Genomic DNA, 27,633 nt, shown 5'->3' with positions numbered 1-27,633 from the left:
AATGAAAGTACTTATAATTTTATTTTGGGTTAACTACCCTGAGTCAAGCCTCACGGGTATTTATTCCTTTTTGGTACATTCAAATCATAATCCTACCCACTACCGTAGCTAAGCCTAAATTCAGTTTATTCAAATATAACAACTAACACATAGTGTATAACACATGTTAACCAATATTTGATTATTTTTGTTCGGACTGTTTACAGCCTGACAGTCTAAACTCAGGTGAAAATATCTACGTGAGCTGCAGCAGTGCTTCTGCGCATGCGGGGGTCAGGGTTGACAGTCTCCACACAGTCGTGGAAGGAGTGTGGCGGCTAAGCTAACTGCAACCATCGCAGCTAGCTACATGTGGAGGGTAAAACGGGAGGCATCCCCGACCCTAACTCTGTCAGAATTCCTACTTTCTACCCAAAACAACTCTAAAGTTCAGCCTAATCGAAAATAAGGGATAATATCTGTTTGAAATGAAAGGGTGAGTGTGAGCTTTTGGGTCACGAATACGTAGCTTAGCACGAGTAAAGTTTTTCATGTCTGTTTTTTTCTACGAGGGGAGGCGGGGAGGAGACGGTGAGGCTAGCTAGCCTGCTAAGCTACTTTTATTTAGGTTTATGGCAGAAATATGAAAGACAGCCATGTCACTGAAATGGTTATGCCACGAATGTTCTCGTTAACTTAAGCCGCTTGTCGCCTCGTTTCGGCCGTGAACAAGCTACGCTAAGTAGCTAGCCGCTAGTAGGAAGCTGAGTCAGTAAACCCAGTTTAGCTTAGCTAAGTAGGCAGACCCCGGAGCTCTGATGATTTTTGTGTTGTGTCAGCTACGTAAATGTAGCCAAATCAGTTAAATTAGATAATAAAGAAGTTGCGGACACAGTAGGCTTATGTATGTCGAGAAGTTGCCGCTCCCCCGTTACATCAACTTCAGAGTGTGTGCCAGCTTGCTCAGTGTAACTTGATCTGTCATAGTAACACACTGGCAGTGATGCTTCAGTCTTAACTAACATATCTGTGGCCACTTCTCAGATTTCATGAGGGCGATTAATGCTAAACTGTGGTAATTATTCAGACAGGATTCCACAGACGTTACTGTACATCCCGATTAACAACACACGTGACCAACAGCTGTTTTTGGATGTGTAGTCCTATAAATACCACAGTGAACCCATTTAAGAAGGCAAAATGGAGAGTTGTTTGGGTCACTGACTAAGACCCAAATCCAGCCATGTCCCTAGATTATCTTGACTTTGTTTCCACTGGAACTCTTGATTTTATCATTTGGCCCTTTGCGTTTTCTTAGTTCATGAAATTCAAGAGTCTCAAAGTCATTAGCTCCAGAATTTCTTGGTTGGCTGCAAATCCAACTTTAAGTAGACATGCTTTGTGTTAGGACATAATATATGGCATTCCACTGCTCCGGGACATTTGTGGATTTGATTTGAATGTCACTGGATTATGCACAGGTGATGGTGGTGTCATATAAAGCAGATAGTCCTCGCATTTGTGCAACTAAAATTCAGTGGTATTCAGAATTAACTACATGAAATATATAGTTAATTATTAATCAGTTGTCAAAGGAAAGATTTAATAATTTTCACTCCTGTATTGTTAATCTTTGTATTATTTTGTGCCAAACACTTTTTAATGTTTTGCTGCACTCACCACTGTCAGTTATTTGACCGTTTTGCTCTTGTTCCAGTAGCCGGATCGAGCTGGGGGACGTTACGCCCCACAACATTAAACAGCTGAAGCGCCTGAACCAGGTCATCTTCCCTGTCAGCTACAATGACAAGTTTTACAAAGATGTACTGGAAGTTGGAGAGCTTGCAAAGCTAGGTAAGGTCCCTTGTTACTTAATACATAAGGTAACTTCATTACTTTTATGTTATTTTAAGAGTAAAACTTATGTGTTACTTGTTGTAGTGGCAGTGAGTTATGAGAAGTGATTGTGTGAAAAGTGTTTTGTTTTTTTTTTTTTGTTTTTTTATAAACTGCTTGGTCTCCATACATGGGGTAGAACAGTAGTACTAATCAAACCGTGTTGCAACATATACTATCCACAGTTTAGCAATCACTGGCTCTTAGGTATGAGGAAAGTGAGAATTTCATTTGTTGGAGTTGTTTGAGCATTACCTGTTTTTTTTTTTTTGGTCTTCCAGCGTACTTCAATGATATTGCAGTCGGGGCTGTGTGCTGCAGAGTGGACCACTCTCAGAACCAAAAGAGACTGTACATCATGACACTTGGCTGTCTAGCACCCTACCGTAGACTTGGAATTGGTGAGAAGCTTTGCATTCTGAGAATATGCTGCAGTGTATGTTGTGATCTTGTATGCTGTATTTCTAATTTTGTTTTTACCTTTTTCTCCAGGTACAAAGATGCTAAATCATGTGCTAAACATCTGTGAGAAGGATGGCACTTTTGACAACATTTACCTGTGAGTGTTTTATTGTAGAATTCATATGTGGACGTAGTATAAACTTAGACTACAACTATGTTATTTATAGCATGTTTTCATCAAATCTTATTTTTTGTTGATAGACCTTGAATTATTCTGTCTTCACAAGTATAAACTTAATTAATTTAATTGCTAAATGACTGCTTTGACCACCTTTCCAAATGTGCTAACCACTACCTAAATTTCTGTTTTTCCACACCACAGTCATGTGCAGATCAGCAATGAGTCAGCCATTGACTTTTACCAGAAGTTTGGCTTTGAGATCATCGAGACAAAAAAGAATTACTACAAGAGAATAGAGCCTGCAGATGCCCATGTGTTGCAGAAGAGCCTGCGCAGTCCATGCGCACCCCCCAGCGCAGAGCTTCAGAAGTCCGAGTAGGGGCACAGTGTTTGGAAAGAGCACAGATGTGCCCGCCTCCACAGAAACAGAACTGTGACAAAAGCCCCAGGGTCGACACATTCAACACTTTCTTCAAAGGACGCTAAAAAGAGAAAACAAATTTCAAGTATAAAAATTGCTGCATTTATTTTGCGAAGGGGTCTCCTTTGTTTTTGCATATTTTATTGCTCCCCTTTCTTCACACGGTTAATTGAAAATGACAAAAAAAAAAGCTGAGTATCCAGCAGTGCTCCTATTGACAAAGATGCGAACTTCTGACGGTTTTTGACATGGTGGAGGGTGTGGTGGTTGCAAATCATACTGTTTGCATTTGGGTTGTTTATATGCGGTTATTAAAGCTAACGGGGACATATCTACGCTATTGAGCAAAAAAAAAAACAAAAAAACAGTTGGTTTGAAGCAGGAAAAGTGTTTGAAAGCCCATTGCTGACACACACACACACACACACAGTCCCAGCCGGTCAGTTTGGAGTGATACTTGGAGTTGTTGCGTGGAACAGATACAACTCTATTTCCTCACCACCTGAACCCTGGGATTCATGGGAAATGAGTCTGACCAGTTTGTTGATATGTCCAGAGGGGAAAAGCTGAAGTGTATCCCCTCAGTACGGGCATAAAGAAGGCTGAACGGTTTTGTGGTGGTGGGAAGATGTGGTCACCACTCTTAATTTCTGAATTACTTTATTTTCCAGCCTGTTAATTTAAATGCCCCTCAACTGTTCTGTTATTTTTATTTTTTACATTGAAATGGCAAATGGTTCAGAGGTTCTCCTGGGTTTACTACTAAGTGTGAAAATATTAAGGAATGAGGGAACCAAACAAAATATTGTTTTGAATGTGTTTCTAAGAAGGGCGTTCCACTTCGTCTTGTGGGGAATGTCTGAATAACAAAAAGATTGGCAGTTTGGAATTGGATTTGGGCATTATTTTTCAAGTATTATAGTGAAGGTGTGTGAGGATGGATGTCTCTAAACACATGGAAGTGTTTTGAGACAATACCTTAGACACCTTTGGCACCTTATGTAGCCATCTTGCAAGAATGATCGCCTCAAACTTCCGCACTCAGCTTCTGTTGTTACACACCGTCATTAGGTTTTGAGGTTCAGCTGATAGTTTGGAAGTTTAAGTATGATCTACTTAACAGTGTATTTACCCAGAGGAAGCTCTGACCCCTCTGCATGCAAGGAGAGTTGTGTCCTCTCCATTGTAGTATACGCATGTTTTCCTTTCTTTGAAGAATTTTATCTTTTCTGGAGCTCTATATTGTAAGACTTTTTAACGTCTAAATAAAGGAATTACTATTTGCAGTAAATATGTTGCTTGTTGTGTTATTCATGACGAATTGTCAGCAATATATTCAGAAATATGGTTAAAAATTCGTTTTCAAATGTGTACTGCATAGGATGATGTACTACATCCAATTGTAGGCGCATTGGTTGCTTTTACGTGCCGTGATTGGCTAGACCTCCTAAATCTGGAATGCCATTGGCTGACAGCTCACTCAATGCCCTCCCATTTCTGCACGAGGTTAGGTGTATCTAAATTGTTTTGAGAGATGAGTTGAGTTGAATGCTTTGCTAGCTAATAGTTAGCTTCCAAACTCAAAGTTCTTACAGGAACCAACAGTCTCTAAAATGCCGACGCTAGAGGTTGGTGGAAACTACCCTCCATTAGCAGTCTTTCATGTGCTTGTACGCGAATGAGTCCGCCATTAAGTTGCTCAATAATTATGTCGTTAACGGTTAGCTAAGGTAGCTATTAGCCAACTAGCTAACAGTATGCTAACTGAATAGGTAATTGCACAGGTTGCTAGTTTCTTTCTGGTTAAGTGACGGGATATTTTTTTAATCATCGTTTGCTGTCGACGTTGTAATGTTAAGCCTGGATGAACAGCTGTTTTTGCAATTCGTTATACAAACTGTAATAACGCTGATATATGTTGGTAAATTAGTTTAGGATAGCTGTAAAGCTTGGTTAATCTGCACTAGCTCGTTAGCATCCAGTTGCAGTAGTGGTGCAAGCTCAGTGCAGCATAACAGGATTTTTTGTTAATCTCTTACTGTATTCAGTTATATGACAACATTACTGTCAGATGATCGCATCTACGTGAATTTTCGGTGGTGCTACACAACTGTCTGTAGACATAACACTTAATATTAATACTCTGTCTGGATGCTTTATGTTGACTTTGCAGGACGGGCACGGAAGGGATTCAAGGTCCAGCTGTTAAATGTGTTGACTGGTACCTCATCATCATACAGGCAACTGTTAGGACAGGATGCCAGAAATGACCGAAACTCAGACACCTGGTCGTAAACCCAAGTAAGCATGGTTGAGATGTCATGTTTTTACTGGAGTTGAATCCAATTATCAGCACGTATAAAGAATGTCTTAAATAATTTTCAGAAAATGTGTGCTGTTGTTTTTTTTTTTTGCAGAAAGAAGAAAAACAAAGAATCTCACAATGCCGGTAAAATAATATCTACTTATATGCTCTTGTTTAAAATTTGCTAGTTAGTAAATATAGATTTATTGTTCAGAAGATTCATCATAACACTCTACATTAAATTTTTTTTCTCATTTTATTCAGTTGAGAGACACAGAAAAGAGAAAATTAATGCTGGGATTAACCGCATTGGTAATCTTCTACCATGTTCCCAGGCACTTAAACAGGTAAAAAAAAAGTTACTGTTTTGTCTTCATATAATGAAAGTTATGTCTGCATAGGATAGCATGTTTTATTATGCAACCTTTGTCATTTTGTTTGTAGAGTAAGAACATGATACTGGACCAGGCGTTTCGCTACATCACTGAACTCAAGAAACAAAATGATACTATGCTTCTGGAAGGAGGAGACAAAGTTCAAGGTGAATTTTAACATTATTTACCTTGTTTTTTTGAAAGTGTGATTATGGATTATGCGGTCTTGGAGTCATTAAATTTTTTGCAAAGTGTGCTGAACAGATTATGTGTGCTTGGTCTTTGTGCAGCGGAGGAAATCCGTCGGCTGCGACGTCAGTTGGAGGACCTCCGGAAGGAGAGTGCTCACTACATTGAGCTCCTCAAAGCCCATGACATTAACCTTCTAGAGGACCCCACGATCCACTGGAAGGGCAAACAGCGCTGTGCCAAAGTGGCAAAAGTGACCCCCACTCACCAGCTCCCAAAGGGGATCATGGTCTACTCCAACGGCAATGTGATGTGCCCGGCAGGCAAAGAGTCTAGCCCAGGGAAACAGCCTTCTGAAACTTTAATTCTTCAGCCACCATCTGATGCCAGTGCCAGATTAAGGGTTAATGGAGCCTTGCTGCAAGTTAATACCTCTTCTTCCACCCCTGCACTTCTCCCTGGGTCAGCTGCCACACCCACTCAGTCTACACCAGGCCTGAGAATGATAGAGCAGTGTGTGGTTGAGACACCGACTGCAGCCCCGACTCTGCCACCTTCTGTGTCTTACATCACGCTTCAGATCCCTGCAGCCACTACAGCCCTGCCCCAGCAAACTCAGCCTGCTGCTCCAGCTCAGACCCTCACCATCGCAGCAACTTCAGCCCCACAGCTTCAGACTGAAAGCCCTGCTCTGCCTGTGTCCACCCACCCCACACTTACCCAGACTGTAACCAGAGCAGTAGTGTCAGAGGTTTGCTCTTGGGTCACACAAGACACTGCCATCAGGACTGTAAGTTACACTGCTATCCCGAACAGCCAAGCCCTTCTCAGGGCTGGAGCGGCTGGCAGCACACAAACTACCTGGACAACATTACAGATGGCAGGGAACACAGTGCAGCCAGTCTGTCAAAGTCTCCCTTCACCAGAGGTCAGCAACACCACCCAGCCTGTCCAGCAGGTCACTGTGTGTCCAATAGGCAGCAAACCGTCTGTCCATCCCATTCAGATACAGATGCAGCCACATGTGCCTGTACAGCAGGCACCCATTACTGGTCAAATTCAAGCGCAGCCCTTTCAGAGACCACCCCAGCTAAGGCCTGCAATCTTAAACCAGGCACAACCTCAGCCTGTCTTAGCCCCACAACCTCAGTGTGCTGTTCTTCCCCAGTCAGCCATAGTGCCCCAGCCAGCTGTGGTGGCTCACCCTGCTGTTGTGTCACAGGCCCAGCCTGCTGTACTTCAGTCAGCTTCATTGGTTTCCCATCCTCCAGCAGCCCTCATCCCACAGCCTCAGCCCCTGCCCCAACCCGCCCTTGTGCCCCAGCCCCAGGCCACTGTGCTGCCTCTCCTTCAGACCATGCAGGTGCTTCAGGTCAATGCAGCCGGAGCAACAGCTTCAGGTGTAACAGCACCGCAGAACACAAACAATCCAAGTGTTGTCATTTTGCAGCAGGCTAGTGCCTGCCCTACACAGCCAGTTGTGAGAGAAGAAATTACCAATCAGACTCCATGTCAACATATTGTAATCATCCAAGCACCCAATCAGGCTGCATCTGCTCCTCAGACTCCTCAAGTTGGCATGGTGCCTGCTGCTGTGCCCGCTGCAGTTCCTGCTGTGTCCACTCAAATACCCACAACCAGCAGTTCAGTCTGTGCCGCTTCTTTACAGAGTGTTGGAGGAAAGCAGCTGGTGCACATTCTGCCTCGCCCTGTTCAACCTCAAGTGAACCATTCTCTACAGGTCGCACAGACATCGTCCTCTCCACCAGTTCCGACAACCCCACAGACTATCACTGTGAATGGCCAGGTGTTTGCCCTGCAGCCTGTAAAGACCTCTGACAAAGCCAGCTCCCAGGGTGGCCAGAGTACACTCCAACTGGTCCAGCCCACGACCACTGAGGAACCAACTACTAATGTGGCCCTCAACAGTTTAGGGGCCCTCAGCAGTCTCAACCAGAGCATCTCTCAGGGCCTGCCTCTTACCATATCTAGCCAGAGCAGTTGTCAACCTCCACCTGCTCAATTATCAGTCATGCAGCAGAAGCAGCAGCAGCCGCCTTCTGCTGCAGCACCCAATGGAGCTACACTTGCGCTACCTGCCCGGCAGCTACAGGTTCCTTGTGTGAACCCAGTCACACAAGGACTGGTGGTTAATGCCTCTAAGCCTACAGGAAAGAGGCTTCGCATAACTTTGAATACGAAGAGAACTGCAGCTAAAAGGACTAAACCTGCTAAGAAAAAGGAGCTCAGTCAGGCACAGCCTGCTGTTGCTGTTTCTGCCAAGCCAGTAGCTGCTGCAGGAGAGGACCAGACAGTTGAAGTTACAGTATCTCAAGTTTTACAGTCCTCAAACGTCAAAGTCACAAACATTAACCCCACTTGTACCACAGCTGTCACAACTGCAGATAGCGTTAAAGCTATAGGCAATGTCACTTCAACACAGAGCTCACAGAAAATGATTGTGTGCAGTTCATCTAGTGAGCCAGCTATATTGAGTCAATCCCATCCACAGAGTAAAAGCGCAGTCAGTGCCTCACAGAGTGATTCAATATTAAGTCATGCTAACACCAGTAATATCACAACTGCAGTTTCAACTGTCAGTGTGTCATCGGTCACGCCATCAGTCAGTGCAGCTTTGGCCATTGAGAGTAAACCAGCTGCAGCTCCTGGCAACAACTCATCTGTAACCAAAGTGTCAGTTCCAGAGGTTAAACAGCCAACCACCAGTATAGCAACTGGCACAACACAAAGTAAGTCAGTTGCCACCGCTGCTGTTTCTAGACAGAACAGATCTGGGGTCAGCTCTGCAGTTGGCAATGAGACTCGGTACTCTTCTGCCACTGTTTCTACCGCATGTTTGACTCCAGTCTGTACCAGCAGTAAAACAGCAACTGCATCAGTACCTTTAAATCAGATTAGCCAACCAACATCATCATGTCGTTCCAGGGGATCTAATGCTCAAGGTCCTCTGCCTTTTAGTAAACCCGAGTCTCAGCCCGTCACTTCGTCCTCTGTGTCCACAACTGTGGCACTGTCATCACCTGCACCAGTGTTTTCTGCTGCCCACAGCTCTGTTACAGCCCCTACTACAAGTTCAGAGTTTAGGAAAAGAGCTAATGCTCTCAGAGCGCCATTACAGCAGACTGACGTGAATATTCTCAACCACTCCTCATGCCATCCCACTGAGGTCAAACCACCCCAGGCGCCTAGAATAGACCGGGAGGCTCAGGAGGCGAGGCATTCAGCAGCAGCAGAGAAAGACGGCTTGGTGACAGTGACTTCTGACACTCCCTCAAGAAAGGACTTTGCTCTGTCTCAACATGTATACACTAACCTAGATGATCAAACCATGGAGCACCCTATGACATCTAGCAGACAGACTGATTCCCCCATGTCAGCAGGGGCTGGGGTTGGCAGAGGGTTTTCTGTGGCATCTATGCTTCCACAGGGTCAAAGCATTGGTACATCATCTGGCTCCTTTGGAACATTTACATTCACGGAGCAGGCGGAGATCCTGGCCTTGGCCATGCTAGAACAGGACAGCCCTGGGAGGAGAAGCGGAGCCTGCTCTGGGGACAATACTGCTTCAGCTAACTCCACTGCAGCCACATGGGACACCCCCAAAACCCCACCGGTGTCTACCAGTAAAGAAAGGGGCACAGGTGGGCAACAGGCTAAAGTGAGCAAGCAGATGGACCCAGGAACAGTTAAACCTCCTGTTGAGGTGTCTATGAGAGGACAAATTAGTGAGGGGTCTGTTGGTTTGCCCAGTGGAAGCAGACATCCACAAAACATCTCATACTCCCAGTCCCAGCCTCTTCCCCAGGCCCAGTCTCAGAGCTCATCCCAGACAGGCACAGTGGCTAGCCTCAGTGTTAACAACCTGATTAGGCCCAGCTCCAGTCACCAGCCCTATCCTGGCTCTCCTAGTCTGGCTGGCCAACAGGGCTCAGTTCCCTCTCCTGTGGGGACGTCAACTCACATATCCCAACCATCAAACAATGCCCTGTCACCCTGTTCAGGTGCTGCGCAGCCAAATGACTACACACCCTTAAAGACTGCATTAATGAGGGCTCAGGCTGGAGTTGTTGTGGGTGAGCGACAAGTGAAGATCATCTCTAAGCGGCAGGCCCCAGAAGAAGTGATGTTAAACACTGGAAAACGACCTAAGCCTTGCCCTCCATCCGCTAATGCTGTTAGCCATATGGATGTGAAAGCACCAGACCACAACCAGATGATGGTGGGACAGCTGCAGTCCACCTCCTCAGCCGTCATGACAAGGATTAATTCAGAAGGCGGAGGCCCTCTCTTCTCCACAAACTCTTTCATGAGCCCTGTGGTTCGGTCCACAGATGGCCACTGTCCTTCTCAAGGACCTCCTGAGCAGAACCAGCCGGGGGTGCTTCATCTGCCCCAGGGTCATCCACAGCATACTGTACCCCAGCCTGCTCAGCATCTGGGAGGAAACCTTTACATGAAACAGCAGCAGCAAGAGCAACAGAGGCACCATCTGTATCATTTGCAACACCACTTAACACAGCCAGACCCTGCACAGCGCCACTCTCTACACCAGAGGGCGCTGCAGCAACAGCAAGAGCAGCAGCAGCATGTCCAGAAGAAGCGGGGACTTGTACGAGGCAGTCAAACTGGCTCACCTGCTGGCCTGCAGCAGAAGCAGCATCATTTGGAAAAGTCTGGAGTTCAGCAGCAACACTCGCATCAACAGCAGCAGACACAGCATCACACGCAGCAGCAGCAGTCTCAGCAGCATCCGCAGCAGTCCCACCAACAGTCACAACAGCATCAACAGCCAGCACAGCACCAACAGTCTCACCCCCAACAGCACCAACAGCAGACACATCAACAACCTCCCCAGACGCAGCATCAACAGCACCAACAGCAGCAGCAGCAGCAGTTACAGCAGCAGCAGCAGAGCTCCCACTCCAGACACCAGCAGCACCTGCAGCAGCAAATCCAGCAGCAGCACTTTAGACACCAGGAGAAGAACTGTGAAGCCCAGACAGCGGGATCCAGAGGCCACCACAGCAGTCACCTGGCCCAGCAGGACCACCTCAAGGTCGGTGTCACTTAATTTATAATGCATGGTGCGATTCATTAAGACTAGAAACAAAGTCTCGTTTCATTTGTAGTATATAACATTGATGCTGTCGTCTTTTTAGTATTTAAAGGGAAATTCAGTGGTGAAACCTTTCATTGAGAAATTTGATCAAGTAATTGTTGAACCAGTTAATCAAAAAGTTTATCATTTTGCAAAAAAAACACCAGCTTAATTGCAATAACTGACGAGATTTTTCCAATTTGTGTGTACCAAATAGTCTAAATACTAATTAGGTTTTTGACAGTTTATTGTTTTTTGTAAAATAGAATAAACAGAATCATTATTGTACTTGTTGCATTTTTGTCTGTGCAGCAGATTAAAAATAAAGTTTTGTGTGCTGGTTATTTTTTGCCTACCTTTCTAAGCCTATGTGACACTGTGGCCGTTAAGTGTTCTCTTTACAAAGATCGAGCTGTAGCAGTTCACCACAGCAGACCACATTTACTCCACCACTGGAAAAAAAATCCTCCTAAAAACAATAACAAATGAGGGCCCTGAAGCTTTTTTTGTCTGGGGCTTTGCAGTGAAAGAGCAGCCCTGCCCCCTTAGCCACAGTGTAGACAGAGGAATGAAAATTCAAGGTTGTTAGTCATTTTAAGTGAAATGCAATTCAGTTATTGTAATAGCTGGCCAATTGTCAGTATTTTTTAGCTTCACTGTCTATTTTTAAAATTTATGGGAGCCGTCAGTAGAATGTTTAGCTCGTGTTTGGGATGCACGCAACATCAGTCACAAGCTTTTTACACCATATCTGTCTTTTTGCAGTCATTTCAAATGGTAACATTGTTGTAACTGTAGGCTAATACTTGAGACTTGTGTTAAGAACATTTTATCTTTTTGTCCTTCCTCAGCCTGGTCAGGACCATAATGCTATGCAGAGGATGATGAGCTCAAGGACTCTAGAGCAGCAGCTCATCTCTCCTCCCAGCAATCCGGTGTCCCGGTCGTCTGACTTGGCCTGCGCTCCGTCTCGCCAGGAACGTCACCGTGTGTCCAACTACTCTGCAGAGGCGCTCATCGGTAAAACTTCCTCTAGTGGGGAGCAGCAGCAGCGGATGGGTCTTCACCTTCAGCCTGGCCGTGGTGCCACTCAGGAGCAGCCCGACCTCCGTGGTTATCTGGACACATCAAGAGGAAAAGGCAACATTGCACACAACCCACAGAACCGTCTGCCGTCCGACCATCCAGGACCCACTGATGTTCAGCGTGTCTCCGAGTGTCCGCCCTTTAAGTCTATGGGTGGTGGAGGGGGAGCACATCAGCTCAGTGGCTTTGAGGCTCAGGTGTCTCGTGGGAGCGACATGGCCCCGAAGTCAGTGCCTCCCTCTCAAAGGGGCCCACAGGGGCAGCAGCAGGGAGGGTTCAGGATGGGCGTTGGTCCTCCTGCAGATGGCAGGAATCGTGGCGGCTACAGCGGGGCTCATCCTGGCTCACAGGGAGTGCAGGTGGGACCGTCATTGAACCGGGAACAGGAAGGCTGTCACCAGAGTTTCATGCAAAGCCTGCTTTCCCCCCACCTTCCTGAGCAGAGCAACCACCAACGAGCAGTGCAGTGCTGCCCCCCAGTCAGCATGGAGTACAGCTGTGTGCCTGGAAGCTCTTCAGTAGACATCCAGGCCAAGGCCTCCAGCCCCAGTGTGCCCCAAACTCAGAAGGCCCCAGCTATGCGACTTGGAGAGGGCAACAAGGGCCACATTTCTCAGGTCACTAGTAATATGCACGCTGGTCCTGGTGTGCGAGCTGGTCTCCCCCACCCTCCAACCCCACACAGCAGCTCTGAACCTGGCCGCTCCTCGGCCCCCTCCAGACCACCTACTGCTGTCAGCCAGCACTCTCGCCATATCACCAGAGATGCTCAGCCCACTAAACTGAGACCTGGTGACCGGCCTCGGTCAGGTGCTCTGAGACCGAGCAACCCATTTGAACCTGAGGGCCACCTGCCTCTGCCCTCTGGAGGAGGAGTGCTGCTCAGCCGACCACAGTCTGGAGGGGAGGCACGGCGCAGTACCATAGTACGCTTTATGGCAGATGGTGGTCAGGTTCCTAGTGACAACAACCTGGTTCCTGACCAACACCTAACACAGAACTTTGGTTTCCCCTTTATTCCTGAAGGAGGGATGAATCCTCCACCTCCCATTAATGCAAACTCTACATTCATTCCACCTGTCAGCCAACCTAGCACCTCCCGTACGCCGTCCCTCCTCCCAGTGGAGCCCCAAAACACTTTAACCTCCTTCTATCCTCCCTATTCTCCAGCTGCTCACCCCAGTCTTCCCAGCGATGTCACCCTTCAATACTTTCCCAACCAAATGTTTACCAACCCGAGTGCAGACAAGGGCAGCGCTCCTCCACTCAACAACCGCTTTAGCTCTATCCTCTCTCCGCCTCGCCCTGTGGGTTTTGGTCAGACCAGTTTCCCTTTGCTTCCAGATATGCCTCCTATGCCCATTGCCAACTCGTCTGGAATCACGCCTCACATATCCAACTTCAGCCTCACCTCTCTGTTCCCTGAGATCGCCACTGGCATGCCCCCTGACGGCTCGGCCATGCCAATGTCTCCCCTGCTGTCTCTCTCCAACACCTCATCTGCCGACTCCGGCAAGCAGTCAAATCGTCCTGCCCACAACATCAGCCACATTCTGGGCCATGACGGCAGCTCGGCTGTGTGAAGAGACTTCCTGCTGCAATTTGAATGCCATTGTGAGCTGCTGTTCTCGAGCAAAGAGTTTAATTTTCAGTCTGAAGTGTGTTGTTGCTTTCAACAAGTTCAGAAAGTTGTGGTGAAGCATCTGATGAATGGTGGTTTCTGTTGTTTACATGTCCTCACAATTTCAGTCTCAAGTCTGTTCTATTTGACATATGTATGATGTCATGGTTATAATTTGTAATATTTCAAAAATCGTTAGATTTTTACTGGGACATATAAATTTGGTCTTTTAAAGCTCTTTGTTAAAATGTTGGTTAAGCCAACTGTCTGATAGTGAAAACTAAATGAAATTTAGGTTTAGAACTTGAATTCAGTGTATTCTGGGTCCTTAAGAAACCTTCTGCACAGTTACCTACTAATGTAATTTACTAACTTATCAGGTTGTACTGTACAGAATTTTCCAAGAGCTATTTTGTAAATACCAATGTTTCATATCAGAATTGTTAGATTATGTATGTATTTGTAAATACAAAATTGATTAATAAAGTTTATAAGGAGACGTTTGTATTTGCTGCCAACTGTAGTATTGTGTGTTCTTCTTACTTTTTAAATGAGGATTCCAAAATCAACTAGAAAAGCAGTCAGAGTGCAGTACTCTGCCAATGCTGCTCAGTTCACTGAAACGTTATAGTTTAGAGAAACTAAACTATAGTTTCTAAACTATAACTAAACTTCCTAAAAACTCTCAGTCTTTTCTGCTGCAGGTTGCTTTGTAGAACTGTTACAGAAAACCTCACTAAACCACATGGAGGGCCCTCAAGATAGTTGTCCAAATGAAACCGCACAAAAACTACCAGAGAAGCTCTTTAAACAGGGAATCAGGACAGGAACTCTGACCTTCTGGACAACCAACATTGGTTCACAAACAAGAACACAGAATGTGTCTGACCAAAAACCTCTAAAGACTCACTACAGCCAAGATAAAAGACACACTCAGTTGAAATTTAGTTTAAAGTTGAAGCAGAAAGTTAACAAAGTTGAAAACCACCTTCTGATTCCAGAAATCTCTGAGTTTTCACACAAAGAACACCTGAACATGTCAAACTGGTTCCATAGTAGAACCATCATTTTAAAAGCATCATAGTATGGTGTGTTATTCAAAAAACATTACAACCGGCTGTCTAGGGTCGCCGAGGAGCAACACAAAAACAGGACAAACACTGGTTTCCAGAGGGTTAGGCGGCTATTTATTTTAAAGTGTAACAACACAACATGTGAGCGGAAAAATCACAAAGTCTGTCTTTAGTTCAGCTGAAAATATTAGTTTTTTGTCTTTTTTATTGGCCAAACTTTTCAGGAAGTAGATGAAGAATAATTAAAGCTCTCCTTTAGAAGTCCAACTTATTTTGGATCCTTGTGGAGAGTTTAATCTTGTTGAGTTTTTAGAGTCACATGGATTGTTTTGACATTTAATAACCGAGTCCTGAAATAAAATTACAGTTGTGGATTTCTGTCATTTAGTCTGGACTAAACAAATAACAGCAGCATAAATCTCAAATGTCATTATGAGGAGTCTGGATTGAGGTTCCTCACTTGACAATGATCAAAACATGAAATTTAGGTTGGTTTTAAGGAATATTCCGCCTTGAATCTTTGAATGTTGACCTTAAAGGTTGGTTTCAGGAAGTATTCCACCTACAAGGTCCTCACACATCCACCTTAAAGGAAGATTCCACCAAAAATCCTTGGACATGCACCTAAAATGTTGGTTTAACCGAGTATTCCATCCAAAATTCTCAGAGACCTGAGGGGCTGCTTAAAAGGAATATTCCATCTAAAACCTCCACTAGGGCAGTATATGTGTAGCAGAGACAACCTAAAGAGGTCCTCTCTCGTTGGAAGAGCCGCGTCCGAGTGGCAGCTCCCTTTCTTCTCTTATCTTACTAAACTCAAGTGCCATGGAGGACTCGAGTAGTTGACGTTTCCTGCTGCAACCTTCTCTTTTTCAGCTTTCTTCCACGTCCGATCACATCATTGGCATCGGCGACGTAACCAGTGGAGGGAAAAACCACCCTCACCAACCGCCTGATCAAGAACCTGCCCAACTGCTGCGTGATCCTTGTGTCATTTCTGACCTATCCTGAAAATTTCATCCAACTCTGTTGCTCCGTTTTTGAGTAATGTTTCAGAGACAGATTCATGTACACAGATCGTCACATAACTCTGCCGTTCCTTGGCGGAGTAATAATGATGGGACGAATGATTGTAACTAGTAGTAGTACTAGTGCAGTCCATATTCTAGAAAATTGATTTTAAGCTATTTTTTTCTGCTGAAAGAAATTACACAACAAAATATGTAATGTGAAATAAACAAAGCACAGAAATAGAAATGAATCAGCGTAGAGAATCCCTGAAAAGACAAACCACAGACCAAAATCAATTTCATAAGCTTTTATTTACATGCAATAGTGCTCCAGCATGTGCAGCCACAGAACGGCTCCACTTAAAAGGGAGTGTAGATTCGGGATCTCCTTCATTTTGATTGCAGATGTCTCCGTCAAAGACTAATACTTATGCACCGACCAGTGAGGGAGGAATAATACTGACACACCTGTCACAGCACCCTCACCTGGCAGTCATTTGGTAACCAGCAAATGAGTAAACACAGAAGTGGTTGCAGTATAAAGTTCAGCTTATCAATGACTGAGTTAAAGACATTTTCCAGAATCTCTCCCATTCAGTGATTTAAAAAAATAACAAAATCAAAAAAATAAATAACTATACAATATATAATCTCTTGTACACTACTGAAACAATGATTTATGTTGCATACACTTGTTAATAGTTTGTTAATGATGAACAATGCATAATACATTTGTGTTACTGCTATACAAAATGACAGACGGACAGTTGTGTTTTGACAACGCAACAGGGCTAAAGAGCGACGAAGCACCTCATAGTAACAGCATCAGACTGGTTCAAATGGTCCCTTTGTTTCTGTAAAGCTAAGTACCTAAGGTCCAAACATTCAGGATGGAGGATGTCTACGAGGAATGACATGAGGAGTGGGGAGGGTCTAGACATGAAGTGCTGAACAGAGAGAAGCCCCCTCCTCTTCTTCACATGAGGAATAACGTCTCAAACTTGCGTCCCTCCCCAGGACAGAGTTCAGCGTCACAACATAGTACTCCCTTTGTCCATGACATAGCGTGAGGAGATGTATGAATAGAGTCTTTTTCAATATGAAAATAACCTTATATACAGTATACTCAGACACTTATGTACAAAAGCATAAATATATAAATATCTGTGATACAAAAATAAATATTTTCTTCTGTCCATTTCAGTCTCTCATGCATCCGTCGTGTTAGCTGTCCTTTCGTCCTCGAGGGACGCTTCATTTGGGAGGATGCTCACTTCCTGTATTGTTTTATCGTGGGATTGTGGCGTTGTGGCTGTTGATGACGACGTGGTGAAAATCCCTTCATCCTCTAGAGAAAGAAGCGGGAAAGACGATCGCTCTGTGGATAAAGAAAAGCAAGGAGTTAGAAAATTTTTGCAGATTGGATGCAGATTCCAATGTTTAAAAAATCTAGACAAACTTCAGCTGTGAAGTGAACTTGATTATATCTGAAGTCAAAGACACCTTCAAGTTCAAAGATTCCGATGTAGAAGTTAAGAAAAGTATCTAAAACTAGACTATGTTGGTCTGCAATAGAAATCAATTTAAGCATTCACTCATACTTTGAGTGACGTCCTCTGCTCTGTCTCCGCCACAGAAGCGTCCGTCGCCTCCGATTTCATGAGAACTGATGCGCTGACGGGGAGATTCGAGGAGCTGAACGGTGGAGTCATCAGGAGAACAGCAAGTCTGTTCATGATGATCGGGGCCACTGAGGGAAACAAGAAAAACATATTTATACAAGCTGAATATTTTCATGCTAGCCAATACAATGTCAGACAATAGTAAACAATGGTCATTTAAGGTGATGTTTGCCACTATGGTTTTTAGTCTGACAAAAAACGTCAAGTATGTAACGCTCTAAATGCAAGATGTTTTCTGCTTCTGTATAACGAAGATAAAATTCTTTTACTCATTTTACAAAAAAACTACAAATGGGATTTGCTTGTACATGTTTCAATGTGACCACAGGTGTTACCAATACTGTAAAAAATGATAACTCATACTACCGATATACTACACAGATTCCAATTCAGTCGAAAAGTTCCTGAGTATTGTTTATTTTTGGCAACTTTTCAAACAAAATAAATGATTTACTAAATAAAATATTAAGAATTTCAGCTCAGATATGCTTAAGTTTTCCAATGGAACAGCTCATCACAGACGAACAGTTCCAGGAAAAGTTGAAAGCTCTGATAGATAGTCATTGTGGCGATTTAGAAACAAAAAACATTCCTTTCAAACCTCCGGGATGGTTTTGGAGTTTAGAGGGTTTAACTTACAGAAACACGATGCACAGGAATACAACTAAACGTCACATTGAAAAGCAGGAACGAGATCATTTTGGGCCTGTTTGTTTATAATAATCAAGATTTTTTTTGATAAAAAGTTAAACTTCGTTGATCAAGTTGTTTCTTGTTCAACAAAATCAAATATCATGAAAAAAAAAAAAAACTGAATGCAGATCCAAAAAATATCTGATCAATTAAGATGCACTGACAGCAGTCTATAAACTTTGTCCTTTTTTCCATGGCTTGTTGCTTCCACATTATTTCATTTTTCATTGAATTCTCTCAGTGTTCCTCCTGTACACTCCAGTATACAGTATATGGGTTGTATGTGAAGAGTACCTGTTAGTGTAGTGGTAGACGGGCAGATGTCCGTTTGACACCGTCTGTGGCAGCAGCGTGTCACACTCCATGTCACAATCCACTTCATCCTGCAAAGCATACGAGCATATAGAGCTTATATTCAATGCTAATATAGCCAAACAGAAGACCTTTCCTGACAGTGATAGCTTATTAATGAACACTATAACCTGAGTAAGCTGCTTTCTTACCTGCTGCAAGCCTGGCAGGCAGTGTTTGGGCTGGTGAGGTTTGCCGTTGGGAGTGTATTCTCCGTTAGCAGGGTAGACGCCATGCTGAGCGTTCATGTGGGCGTCCAGCGGGCAGTGTCCAACCAGAGCGAGTCCCTGAAGGGGAACCATGGTGTACTGACAAGAAGACACAGGAGCGGCCACAGCAGGGAAACACAAGTCGGATGTTTGTTCTGAAACAAGCACAAAAAGAAATAATTAGACCCATGTAGTGGCTTTAATCCCTGATTTAAGGTACTGTGAGGAGCACTCACTCTGTTTGGCCCAAGCCCTCCAGAGGCAGAAGGGGATGAAGGCGACGATGATGAAGACGAAGGCTCCCAGGACAATACCGACTATGAGGTAGGGGAGGTCGCCAGGCCGAGGCACCAGTCCACTGGAGTGCCCCAAATCTAAGTCTGGGATCTCTGACGGAATAGGCCTTGGGTGATTCGGACGAGCTGAGGGCAGAAAAAGTGAAAAAAAACTTTTAACAACTAGAAACTTGCAAAAGAACACATGCTCCGACTGTGCTGCTTCTAGATAAATCACAATCGGACAAATTTCCCCTCACCTTTCGTTTCAAGGATCACCACATTGCCAAATTCGCTCTCGCCCTTCTCGTTGAAGCTCTGCATCTTGATGTCGTAGGCGGTTTCGGGCTGCAGGTCAGTGATTGAGTGCCAGTATCTGTCTCCCTCCACCACATCCTTCTTATAGTCACTGTCATTATCGCTGTCCGTCGGCCGGTAGTAGATGTAGAAACCGTAGATGGGCGTGTTGTTTACAGGAGTGTACTGTTGAGAGGGAAATAAATCACATTAGAATCACAATGAGCTTAAAATAAGTGTTTTGTTCTCCGATTTATTGCTGGATATTTTTACTTCTGGACACTCACCGTCCACTTGAGGATGATGGTGGTCTCGTTGATGGCTTCGTTGTAGGTGATGTAGGGTCCATCAACGGGGCGTTCGTGTGTTCTCCCACCCACCACCGTGTACGCCTTCGAAGGGGCGCTGGGAGGACTGGAACCGATCACATTCACCGCCACCACACGAAACTTATAGGACGTACCTACAGGGAGAAGAATATCATTACTAATCTGTCTCTAGGGGCTGCTGACTCCGTTTGCTTAAGCGTTATAGTGCATCTTGACTAATGATGTTTGTTTTTGCTTTACTTCATGTTGATCTTTTCAGAGCTGTGCCCACTGTGACCTGGTTATGGTTTTGATTGATGGCAGTAATTACTGAAATGACTGTAACAACACTCATTATGGTGATGAATTTACGGGCCGTGGGAATGTAATTACGCAGGAAATCATCATTCTAGTTCTACGGTACGACTTCCTACCACTCCCCCCCAACCCCACCTCCACCCAAACTGCTGAGAGTAATAACAGCAGCGCTATTTAAAGATGGCCGACCTTTCTCCAGGCCCGTGATCTCCACAGAGAGACGCGATGGAGGGATGTTCTCCACCGCCGTCACCCAGTCCTCTCCTGCCTTCTTCACCTTCTTGTACTCCACCCGAAATGACTGGATTGGGAAGCCGCGGTTACCACGAGGAATCCAAGTCACGTACGCCGACGTTTCTGTCGCCGTGGAGACCGTGGGCTTGTCAGGGGCTTCGGGAGCTGCGGGCGGAAGAGGAGGAGGAGGCATGGTGTCAGATGGACGACAACAGACAACATAACCTCAGAAAACAAATGGACTCATTGGTGACAGTGAAGGAAAAATAACATCACATTCAGCACTTACTGGGAGCTCATCCTTCAGGGACAGAAAATGCAAGAGAAAGTGAGATTTGTTAGTCAAAGGAGAAGGCTAGAAGTTACTTTAAAACAGTAAGTAGTTATGTTAATCATAGTGGAAGTCACACAAATCATTAGTACCAAGTAGTGGAGGATGTATGCACATTCTATACTTAACTGAGGCATCAATACAGTAGCGTAAAAGTATCTACAATAAGTGAAAGTCTTTGAAAATGTTATGAAAGTAGGAGTATATAAGCATTACCACGAAGAGGTACTTAAAGTATAAAAAGTACTCAAAGGAGAAAAATGTCCCCTGTGACTGTCAGATCACTATTATATCATTAGATTGTTATTGTTTGTGTGTGAAAGTAAAAGTTCAACCTTTTGGCTGGTGAAGTCAAACTTCATTCTGTATGCAACTAATGATTATTTTCATTATGTATATTTCTTCAGTACATTTTTTTTTAAATAATCAATCGATTGTTTGGTTTGTAAAAATTTGGAAAATAGTGAAAAATTTTGGTGCTGTCAATAATATCAACTCATTAATAGACCAGCTGTTAGGTAGCTAAATTAGTTATAAAAAAACATTTTCTGTTCATGCTTGTGTGCAAAAAATACATTTTTTAAATAACTAAAGCTGTCAGACAAATGCAGTCAAGTAAAAAACTAGAATTCTTCTCTCTGAGATGTGGTGGTATAGAAGTGAAAAGAAAGGATTTAAGTAAAGTATAACTACCTCAGATTTGTACTTTTTTAAGTACAGTGCTTTGAGTAAACTGCTTAGCTGTATTTGAATACTGTTAGTGTTGTTAATCAGATGAGGATTTGTCAGAGCAGCTGAGCGATATACAGGGTTGGTGAGTGCTTACGAGAGAGGCTTGGTGATGGAACAGCAGGAGTTTTTGGTGGATCATTTTGTCCTCCCAGACCTTTGCGACCTGCAGACAGAAAAACATGAACAGAAAAAAAATTTAGATTATGGAAAAGTCACATGAGTCATTTTTAAAGAATAAGCATGGTAGTATTCCATATATTTATTCGTGGCAAGATTAACCAAAACCACTGTCCCCAGGCTGTATGGGGCTCCCAGATTTAAGCACATCCATTCTGAGGACAGATGTAAACCTTTTAAAATTTATTTTAAAAGTGTAAAAGTTGTAGTTTTGAGCAAATGTTACTTATACTGGAGAAAATAGTGGATTTGTTGGGACTATTTTCAGCTGCAAACTAGTACATTTGTTGCTATAGTGAAGTAACACTGACTCAGATAGACTCAAAATAAACTAAAGTGCATAAAAATGTCATCTGGAACAATGGCGTGGCTCACTGACAGTGAAAGTCTATGGCACACAGACATATGAAAGCTTGTAGGGGCAGGTTTTGGCTTTTCTTTGTTGACAATAAGAAAAACGCAGAATAGACCACGACTCTAAACGCTCTCCGACTGCTCTGACAGTGTCGTACCTTTTCCAGTTCTGAAGGTCATCATGGCTGGTTGTCCCAGACCTGCACAGTTCTTCGCAGTCATCTCCACCTCATACAGGCTGTCTGGCTGCAGCTTGGCCAGAGTCAGTTTATGGAGAGAGCCGGAGATACTGCTGGAGGTCCACTCTGCAAGAGGGTCTCCTACCTGAAAGCACAGACAGCTCGGTTACTGACACATGAAGGGTTCATGTTTGACTATGAGGGAGCTAAAAAAAAATGGGACTTTTAAAAATAAGCTTCCTGCAGTACCTTTCTGTATTTGATCATATACTCCAGCACAGGGGCTCCCCGCTCATGCCTCGGCCTCCAGGTGAGTTCATAGTAGTCAGCTTTGCCGGTGCGAGGCTGACTGAGGATGATGGGGGCTTCTGCAGGTAATATCTGCCCCGGTAGCTCAGAGCAGTCCAGAGGCAGCATGGCGCCTGTGGCTCCAGGCCTCACAGGCGGCTGCTCTCTCAGCACCTTGTCTGGGCTGAGTGGGCGATAGATGGACGGCAGCTTCCCCCGGGATGTAATCCCTATAAAAACAGACATTATTAAAGCTAAAACAGCAAAGAAAATAATAAATTCTCTGACAAACTGCCAAACCACACCTGTCTGGCTTACCTGTTGATACTGTAATGAGGCGGGCGGAGGCCTGTGAGCTGCCCACCCCGTTCTCTGCCATGCACTGGTACAGTCCGTCATCCTGAGGGCCGACGCTGGAGACGCGCAGCACTCTGGAGGTGAGACGGTGGCGGGGAGACGGAGCGAGGGGCTGGGCGTTGTGGAGCCACATGACTGACGGAGTGGGTTTACCGCGGGCCTGGCAGGTGAAGCGGACCGTCTCTCCGTACAAAACCTCCTGCTGCTGCAGCTCCACGGTCACCTGAGGAGGCTCTGCAGGGACAATAAGGAGACAGAAAGAGAGTTAGGAGGCTAAATGAAAGCTTAATGTTAGTGTTTAGGACTGTAACTGATGATTATGTTTACTGAAGTTACACAAAAACCTATAGACAACTAGTCTGACAATGGAATATCAGTTTACATAACTTTTTCTAGCACAACCATTTCTCAGGTCTTGGATCCACTTTCTAATTTGTGATTATTTTGGTCTCTGCCTTTTATACAATTGTAAACTTTGCATCTTGGGGACCAAATTTCACGGTTTTCTGGTATTGGAAAACCATAAACCTTATCAAGATCATTTTTGGTATATAATGATGAATATAATTATTAGTTGCAGGTGTCTGTGTTTCAGTCAGAAAAGGGTAAAAATGACTTTACAATGTTTAACAATTCCCAGTTCACATCTTTGTATTATTTGTTTTGTCTAACTCACCGTGCAAAACCGCAAACTAATCCATTTATAGAAATGTCAAATAATGAAAAATCAGACAACGCTCACAACGAATGAGCTGGAACCGGTGAATGTTTGGCCTTCTTGCTTGATAAATGACTTAATCGGTTATCATAATACTTGTCAATAATTCTTGGGTAACATTCGCTTCAGCTCCAACAACGTCACGCGTGTGTCTGACTAAAAACACAATCATGCATGTGTGTAGAGAGACTATATGACAGGGGGTGTGTAGATCCAGGCAGGCCAGGCCAGCCAGTTGATGGTTGGCTGCCTGTGAATGGGGGGAAAGACAGAGCTCATTACAACTACAGCAGCACTCTGGCTTTAATTAGAGCCAGCTGCAGAGAGACAAGCCCACAACACATTCACACACAAACATGCATGCACGCACACACAGAAAATCACTGTAAAAACAGTCATCCATAACCTAGACGCACTCAATCAAGTGCTGCTACAGAATAGAAACTCTGTCTGCACCAGCTGGATCCTACACAACACCACCCGGCCTTACATGCTTCTCACACGCCACTGGATTTGCGCATACAGACCCCTGTCTTCTCCGTCGGCCAAACAGGAATCAGTCTAATTATTAAATCCACGACACAGACAGAACTCCGCTTATGAAAATACAGTGTAGAGTCAAAACACTTCATGGAGAGCCTTTACGGGAATCTGCTTTTAGAAAATGAGTCCTTCATTAAACAGCTCCAGTGTACTCACCAAACACTTGCACGTCATAGAGCACCATGGCAGTGCTGGCCGAGCCGATGCCGTTGTCCGCCCGGCAGATGTAAGTGCCCGAGTCTCCCTCACCGACTGCATCGATTAGCAGGTTGCTGAGCAGGAAGCGGGTGTTGTTATGGAAACGGATGTCCTGCCCGTCCTTTGCCCACGTGACCTGTGGAGTTGGGATGCCACTGGCCACACACTCCAGTACCAGCCGCTGGCCTTTGGTCACCATGATGGAACGGGGCGCCGGCGGGTAAATGATCCGAGCTGCTTCTGACGTGGAGCCTGGAAGAGATGAGGGCAGTCGGGGTATGAATAGAAATATGTTGTGGGAAAAGCTATGTGTCTGTTGTCAGAGAATTTCGATCGCAATGTGAAGCCTGTACGCTTTCATCTCTGACTTTGAAGAAGCGAAAGCATGAACTGTGCAGTGTCAGCACCTGTGACTAAAAGTGTCCCAGTGAGACCAGATGAGAAAGGTCACACTGATCTGGTGCGCGAGAGACACACTAGAGCCACATGAGAATACAGTAACAGCTGCAAGCTCGCCAGTAATGTTCAGCTGTGGTTTAATAAGACAAGCAAATATTAAATGTTGCTGTTCTGTGGTAGTTTTCTAGTGTTAGATAAGGTAACTCACGTCGTATGCGCAGACGGTCAGTGGATGTGGAGGTTTTCACCTCCTGAGTGACGGGGTTGTAAGCAGCACATTTGTACGGACCCTCATCGTCCTGCGTGGCGTTGGCTATCTGCAGGTTCCCTGATGGCATGATGAGGTAGTTCCCTGCAGGACAAAAACAGACGTCAGAGTGAGATAAAACTAAATTACACTTGTGGTCAGGTTTCACACGCTTCTTTTTAAACTGTGAAACAGAAGGGCATACATTGAGAAATCCAGAAATATGACAACAACAAAGAGGAACCACATAAAAATCTAGTCCATATTGTGAAACAACGTGTGTAATATGAGCCCTATGTGCCATTCCAATACATGGCTGCACTGTCAGCAGACACCACAGAGTGGCGACCTTGAGTCTAACCCAGAATCCTCTGTGAATCAATGTGGTATTCATTTCCTCACAGATAAGCAGCAGATATCAGTACCTACAGCTTCCAGGCATCATCAGCATACCAGCCACAAACCACTGGAGCTTTTCTTCTCTTCCAGGCAACTTAGAAGTAAATAGTTTGAAAAATAAACAACTGCATTCCCATGTTTCAACATTCTCCAGATAACACCCTTATCACTGGTTTTATGATGGCTCAGATAGCAGGATTATAGCATTCCGGTAAATTATGAAGATAGTAAGGGAATTAGGAGGGAAGTGGGGAGAGACAGTGAATATTACAGAAGATCCTAATGGACTGAAGCAACTCCGTACCTTTGGATGTTTCCAGCCATTCCTGTTTGACGCTGTAGCGGACCTGAGCCTTGGGCTGGCTCTCGGGGAGGTGACACTCAATCACAGCCGTGTTGCCTTCATCGACTTCGATCTCCTGCTGGTCATCATCCTCAAAGTCTCGCAGCTCTGGAGTACACACAGGCGAGGGAAAATTTAGCTCTGTAACATAGCTGCAACAGCACTCTTTCATCATCTTAATACACTGTGTAAATCACATCTAACTGCACATGTATACAGTCAGTCTTCAGCTTTAGAAGTAGAAAACCACAATATTCCGAGCAATAATAACTGTGCTGTTTCCATATTGGATGTCTCTCACATCAGCCCTGTCCCTGCTATGTTGTAACCACATTCCCACAGCTTCTCCAATGTTGCCTCTCTTTGAAAGTAATCTCCATTTGGTAGATTTCCTTCCCACTGCCTATCTTAACGTGAAAGTCAGAGGAGTTTTATGAAAACACAATTCATTTTTCTGCTAGTCATTTTAAGCCTAAAAATGGTGTCTGTAACATTGGAGTAGGTATCATTAATCCTGTCAAACATTACACTGGGACAGGATCCGGTTCAGATTCTGTGGGAAACGGGGGAGTGGGATTACTGAGGCCATGTGCTGCGACTGTGTCCTGCAGACACACAGTCTGCACAGCATAGACGCTCATCTGACCCCTGACCTCCTAAACCCCCGCCTGAGCGGCCCAGAGGCCTGGCCACGAGGTCAGAGGGGAGAGCCGTACGTCCTATAGGGTTTCAGAGAAAGATATCCAGTTTGGGTTGGAGAGGAAGCAGCAAAACTCTTAAGAAAAAAGAAGAACTCATAAAAATCTTAGCAGGGGAGATGCTGCCATTTTATAGTTTTGAAGCGGAGGGAAACTAAAATGAGACCGAGAAATGAAAAAAAAAAAAAAAAGGGAAGGGAAAAGCACAGGAGGGGGAAAGGAGACTAACAACTGGAGAAATTTGTCATGATGGAGTCCAACAGTGAAATGAAAGATAAATAAAACCTCTCCAGGAACGTAATTAAACGTCTACCAGCCTTTGTTGATTTATTCTTAACAAACACAGCCTCTCTCCATTCTTTCCAGAGGTGCTATAACTGGTGTGTTTTTCTTGGACCGGTCACCCTCTCTGGCAAAATGGACAAGCTGCTGGCACATCCAGTCAGCTGATTAGACTTTGTATACAGCTCTAATTCAATAAGCAAAGTTTAGCTAAGGCCACGGTATCTACTGATAGGGACATCACAGTGATTTACTCAGAGCACTGAACAAACACATTCGCCGCGGGCAGCTGATTTATTCACCATGCATGCTGGATCTGTCTTTGCGCCTGCGTCTGGGGGGAGTTTTAATGGGCGAAATGGGGGAGATCGGGGGGAGACGCACAACACAACTCCATCTCAGACTCTGCGTCGGCTCTTATTCTGAAAGATGAGAATCCCAGCCAGGACATGTCAAGCTAAGTGGTGTGTGTGTGTTGAAGAGGGAAGGAGGGGGACTGTGTGGCACTCCATTTGCTAAATCAATCAGGTGCTGTTTTTACAGACACCCCCCCCCCCCACCTCCTACCCCATCTCCCCCACTCATATCTACCCATCCCACCTTCCTCCTCCTCCTGCCCGTTTCTCCCAAATTCCTCCATTTACACCTTTTAACCCCCCCTCCTTCACAACTCTACTGCCCCGCATTCTTCAACCCCACATGGGTGCCTCTCAGGTGTGTGCATGTGAGCGTGCATGACATTTTGTGTGTGTGTGCATCCTGCATGCGTTTAGGATTGATGGTATTCATAAAGTGAAGCAGACCTCCCGCACCAGAGCTGCTTGGCAGGGCCGACTTAAATATTTCAAGAGACAGTGCATTCATCATCTTTATGTGTAGCAGCAGGAGGCCTGCGTGTGTGTGTCTCTCAGAATTATAACATGTTTGTGCAACGTGTTGTGCGTTCACGTTGTGCAGATACATGTTTCTGTCTTCTAATGCAAAAAAAAAAAGGGGGGGGGGTTGACTGTCTGCACAAGAATTCAAGCAAGGAGCTTTCAACCTATGCCAAAAAAGCGCACAGATTCTTCAGAGTCGGATAGTGTGGAGGGTCTGAATCAACCTATCCTGATCACAAAAAACATGTGCGTACAGCTAAGAGGGCTCAGAAGGAGAGGAAAGCACGTACACGCTCCCGACGGAGCAATTCCTTAGGCGGTTTGGGGGTGGCCGAGAAGAAACCGTTATTAAATTAGAAACGTTTTTTAGGGAGGCGGGGCGAGCAGTCTGTCTCCACATGTGGTTATCCCCTGCACGATTCATCCACTATTGGAGCTATCAATGACTTTAAACGGCTTTGTACAGGCTCTGCAGGCAAAGAGAGGG

The 27,633-nt window shown here is 44.7% G+C and overlaps 3 protein-coding genes across 6 annotated transcripts in view; 2 read left to right on the top strand and 1 right to left on the bottom strand.

The window, feature by feature from the left end:
- Positions 1-262: 262 nt before the first annotated feature.
- On the top strand, positions 263-4,170 carry naa50 (N-alpha-acetyltransferase 50, NatE catalytic subunit). Of its 2 annotated transcripts, none has more exons than XM_022195084.2 (5): positions 263-475; positions 1,700-1,833; positions 2,157-2,276; positions 2,368-2,434; positions 2,660-4,170. In XM_022195084.2, exons 1-5 carry the CDS (start codon positions 468-470, stop codon positions 2,835-2,837), a joined length of 507 nt encoding a protein of 168 aa, XP_022050776.1. In that variant the 5' UTR covers positions 263-467; the 3' UTR covers positions 2,838-4,170. The 2 variants fall into 2 exon arrangements, with proteins under 2 accessions (XP_022050776.1, XP_022050774.1); XM_022195082.2 differs by having other exon boundaries at positions 1,697-1,833.
- A 211-nt stretch (positions 4,171-4,381) lies between these two features.
- LOC110951839 (basic helix-loop-helix domain-containing protein USF3) lies at positions 4,382-14,091 on the top strand. Its single transcript, XM_022195085.2, has 7 exons — positions 4,382-4,507; positions 5,053-5,180; positions 5,297-5,328; positions 5,449-5,531; positions 5,629-5,725; positions 5,849-10,824; positions 11,718-14,091. The coding sequence occupies exons 2-7, from the start codon at positions 5,137-5,139 to the stop codon at positions 13,533-13,535; spliced, it is 7,050 nt and encodes a 2,349-aa protein (XP_022050777.2). The 5' UTR covers positions 4,382-4,507; positions 5,053-5,136; the 3' UTR covers positions 13,536-14,091.
- A 1,858-nt stretch (positions 14,092-15,949) lies between these two features.
- boc (BOC cell adhesion associated, oncogene regulated) overlaps positions 15,950-27,633 on the bottom strand; it is a 28,124-nt gene continuing 16,440 nt past the window's right edge. For all 3 annotated transcript variants that reach the window (XM_022195087.2, XM_022195086.2, XM_051940373.1), the window contains exons 4-18: positions 25,250-25,396; positions 24,508-24,651; positions 23,859-24,152; positions 22,403-22,675; positions 22,046-22,314; positions 21,776-21,941; positions 21,181-21,249; positions 19,979-20,188; positions 19,451-19,626; positions 19,127-19,349; positions 18,828-19,013; positions 18,535-18,746; positions 18,326-18,414; positions 17,258-17,406; positions 15,950-17,034 (exon numbers count right to left, since the gene is read on the bottom strand). In XM_022195087.2, the coding sequence (XP_022050779.1) occupies positions 16,865-17,034; positions 17,258-17,406; positions 18,326-18,414; positions 18,535-18,746; positions 18,828-19,013; positions 19,127-19,349; positions 19,451-19,626; positions 19,979-20,188; positions 21,181-21,249; positions 21,776-21,941; positions 22,046-22,314; positions 22,403-22,675; positions 23,859-24,152; positions 24,508-24,651; positions 25,250-25,396 (2,777 nt within the window). In that variant the 3' untranslated portion in view covers positions 15,950-16,864. The remainder of the gene's footprint in view (positions 17,035-17,257; positions 17,407-18,325; positions 18,415-18,534; positions 18,747-18,827; positions 19,014-19,126; positions 19,350-19,450; positions 19,627-19,978; positions 20,189-21,180; positions 21,250-21,775; positions 21,942-22,045; positions 22,315-22,402; positions 22,676-23,858; positions 24,153-24,507; positions 24,652-25,249; positions 25,397-27,633) is intronic.

Source organism: Acanthochromis polyacanthus, chromosome 20 (assembly GCF_021347895.1).
Source record: "Acanthochromis polyacanthus isolate Apoly-LR-REF ecotype Palm Island chromosome 20, KAUST_Apoly_ChrSc, whole genome shotgun sequence".
Classification (NCBI taxonomy): Eukaryota; Metazoa; Chordata; class Actinopteri; family Pomacentridae; genus Acanthochromis; species Acanthochromis polyacanthus.
This window is presented reverse-complemented; position numbering and strand designations above follow the sequence as displayed.

What these genes read in the sequence shown, in the direction of transcription:
- naa50 (XM_022195082.2), top strand. An exon ending in TGGAGAGCTTGCAAAGCTAG is followed by an intron (nt 1,834 to 2,156) that starts GTAAGGTCCCTT and finishes TTGGTCTTCCAG; the next exon opens with CGTACTTCAATGATATTGCA. An exon ending in CTACCGTAGACTTGGAATTG is followed by an intron (nt 2,277 to 2,367) that starts GTGAGAAGCTTT and finishes CTTTTTCTCCAG; the next exon opens with GTACAAAGATGCTAAATCAT.
- LOC110951839 (XM_022195085.2), top strand. Translation starts at nt 5,137, where the DNA reads ATGCCAGAAATGACCGAAACTCAGACACCTGGTCGTAAACCCAA. An exon ending in ACACCTGGTCGTAAACCCAA is followed by an intron (nt 5,181 to 5,296) that starts GTAAGCATGGTT and finishes TTTTTTTTGCAG; the next exon opens with AAAGAAGAAAAACAAAGAAT. An exon ending in AGGAGGAGACAAAGTTCAAG is followed by an intron (nt 5,726 to 5,848) that starts GTGAATTTTAAC and finishes GTCTTTGTGCAG; the next exon opens with CGGAGGAAATCCGTCGGCTG.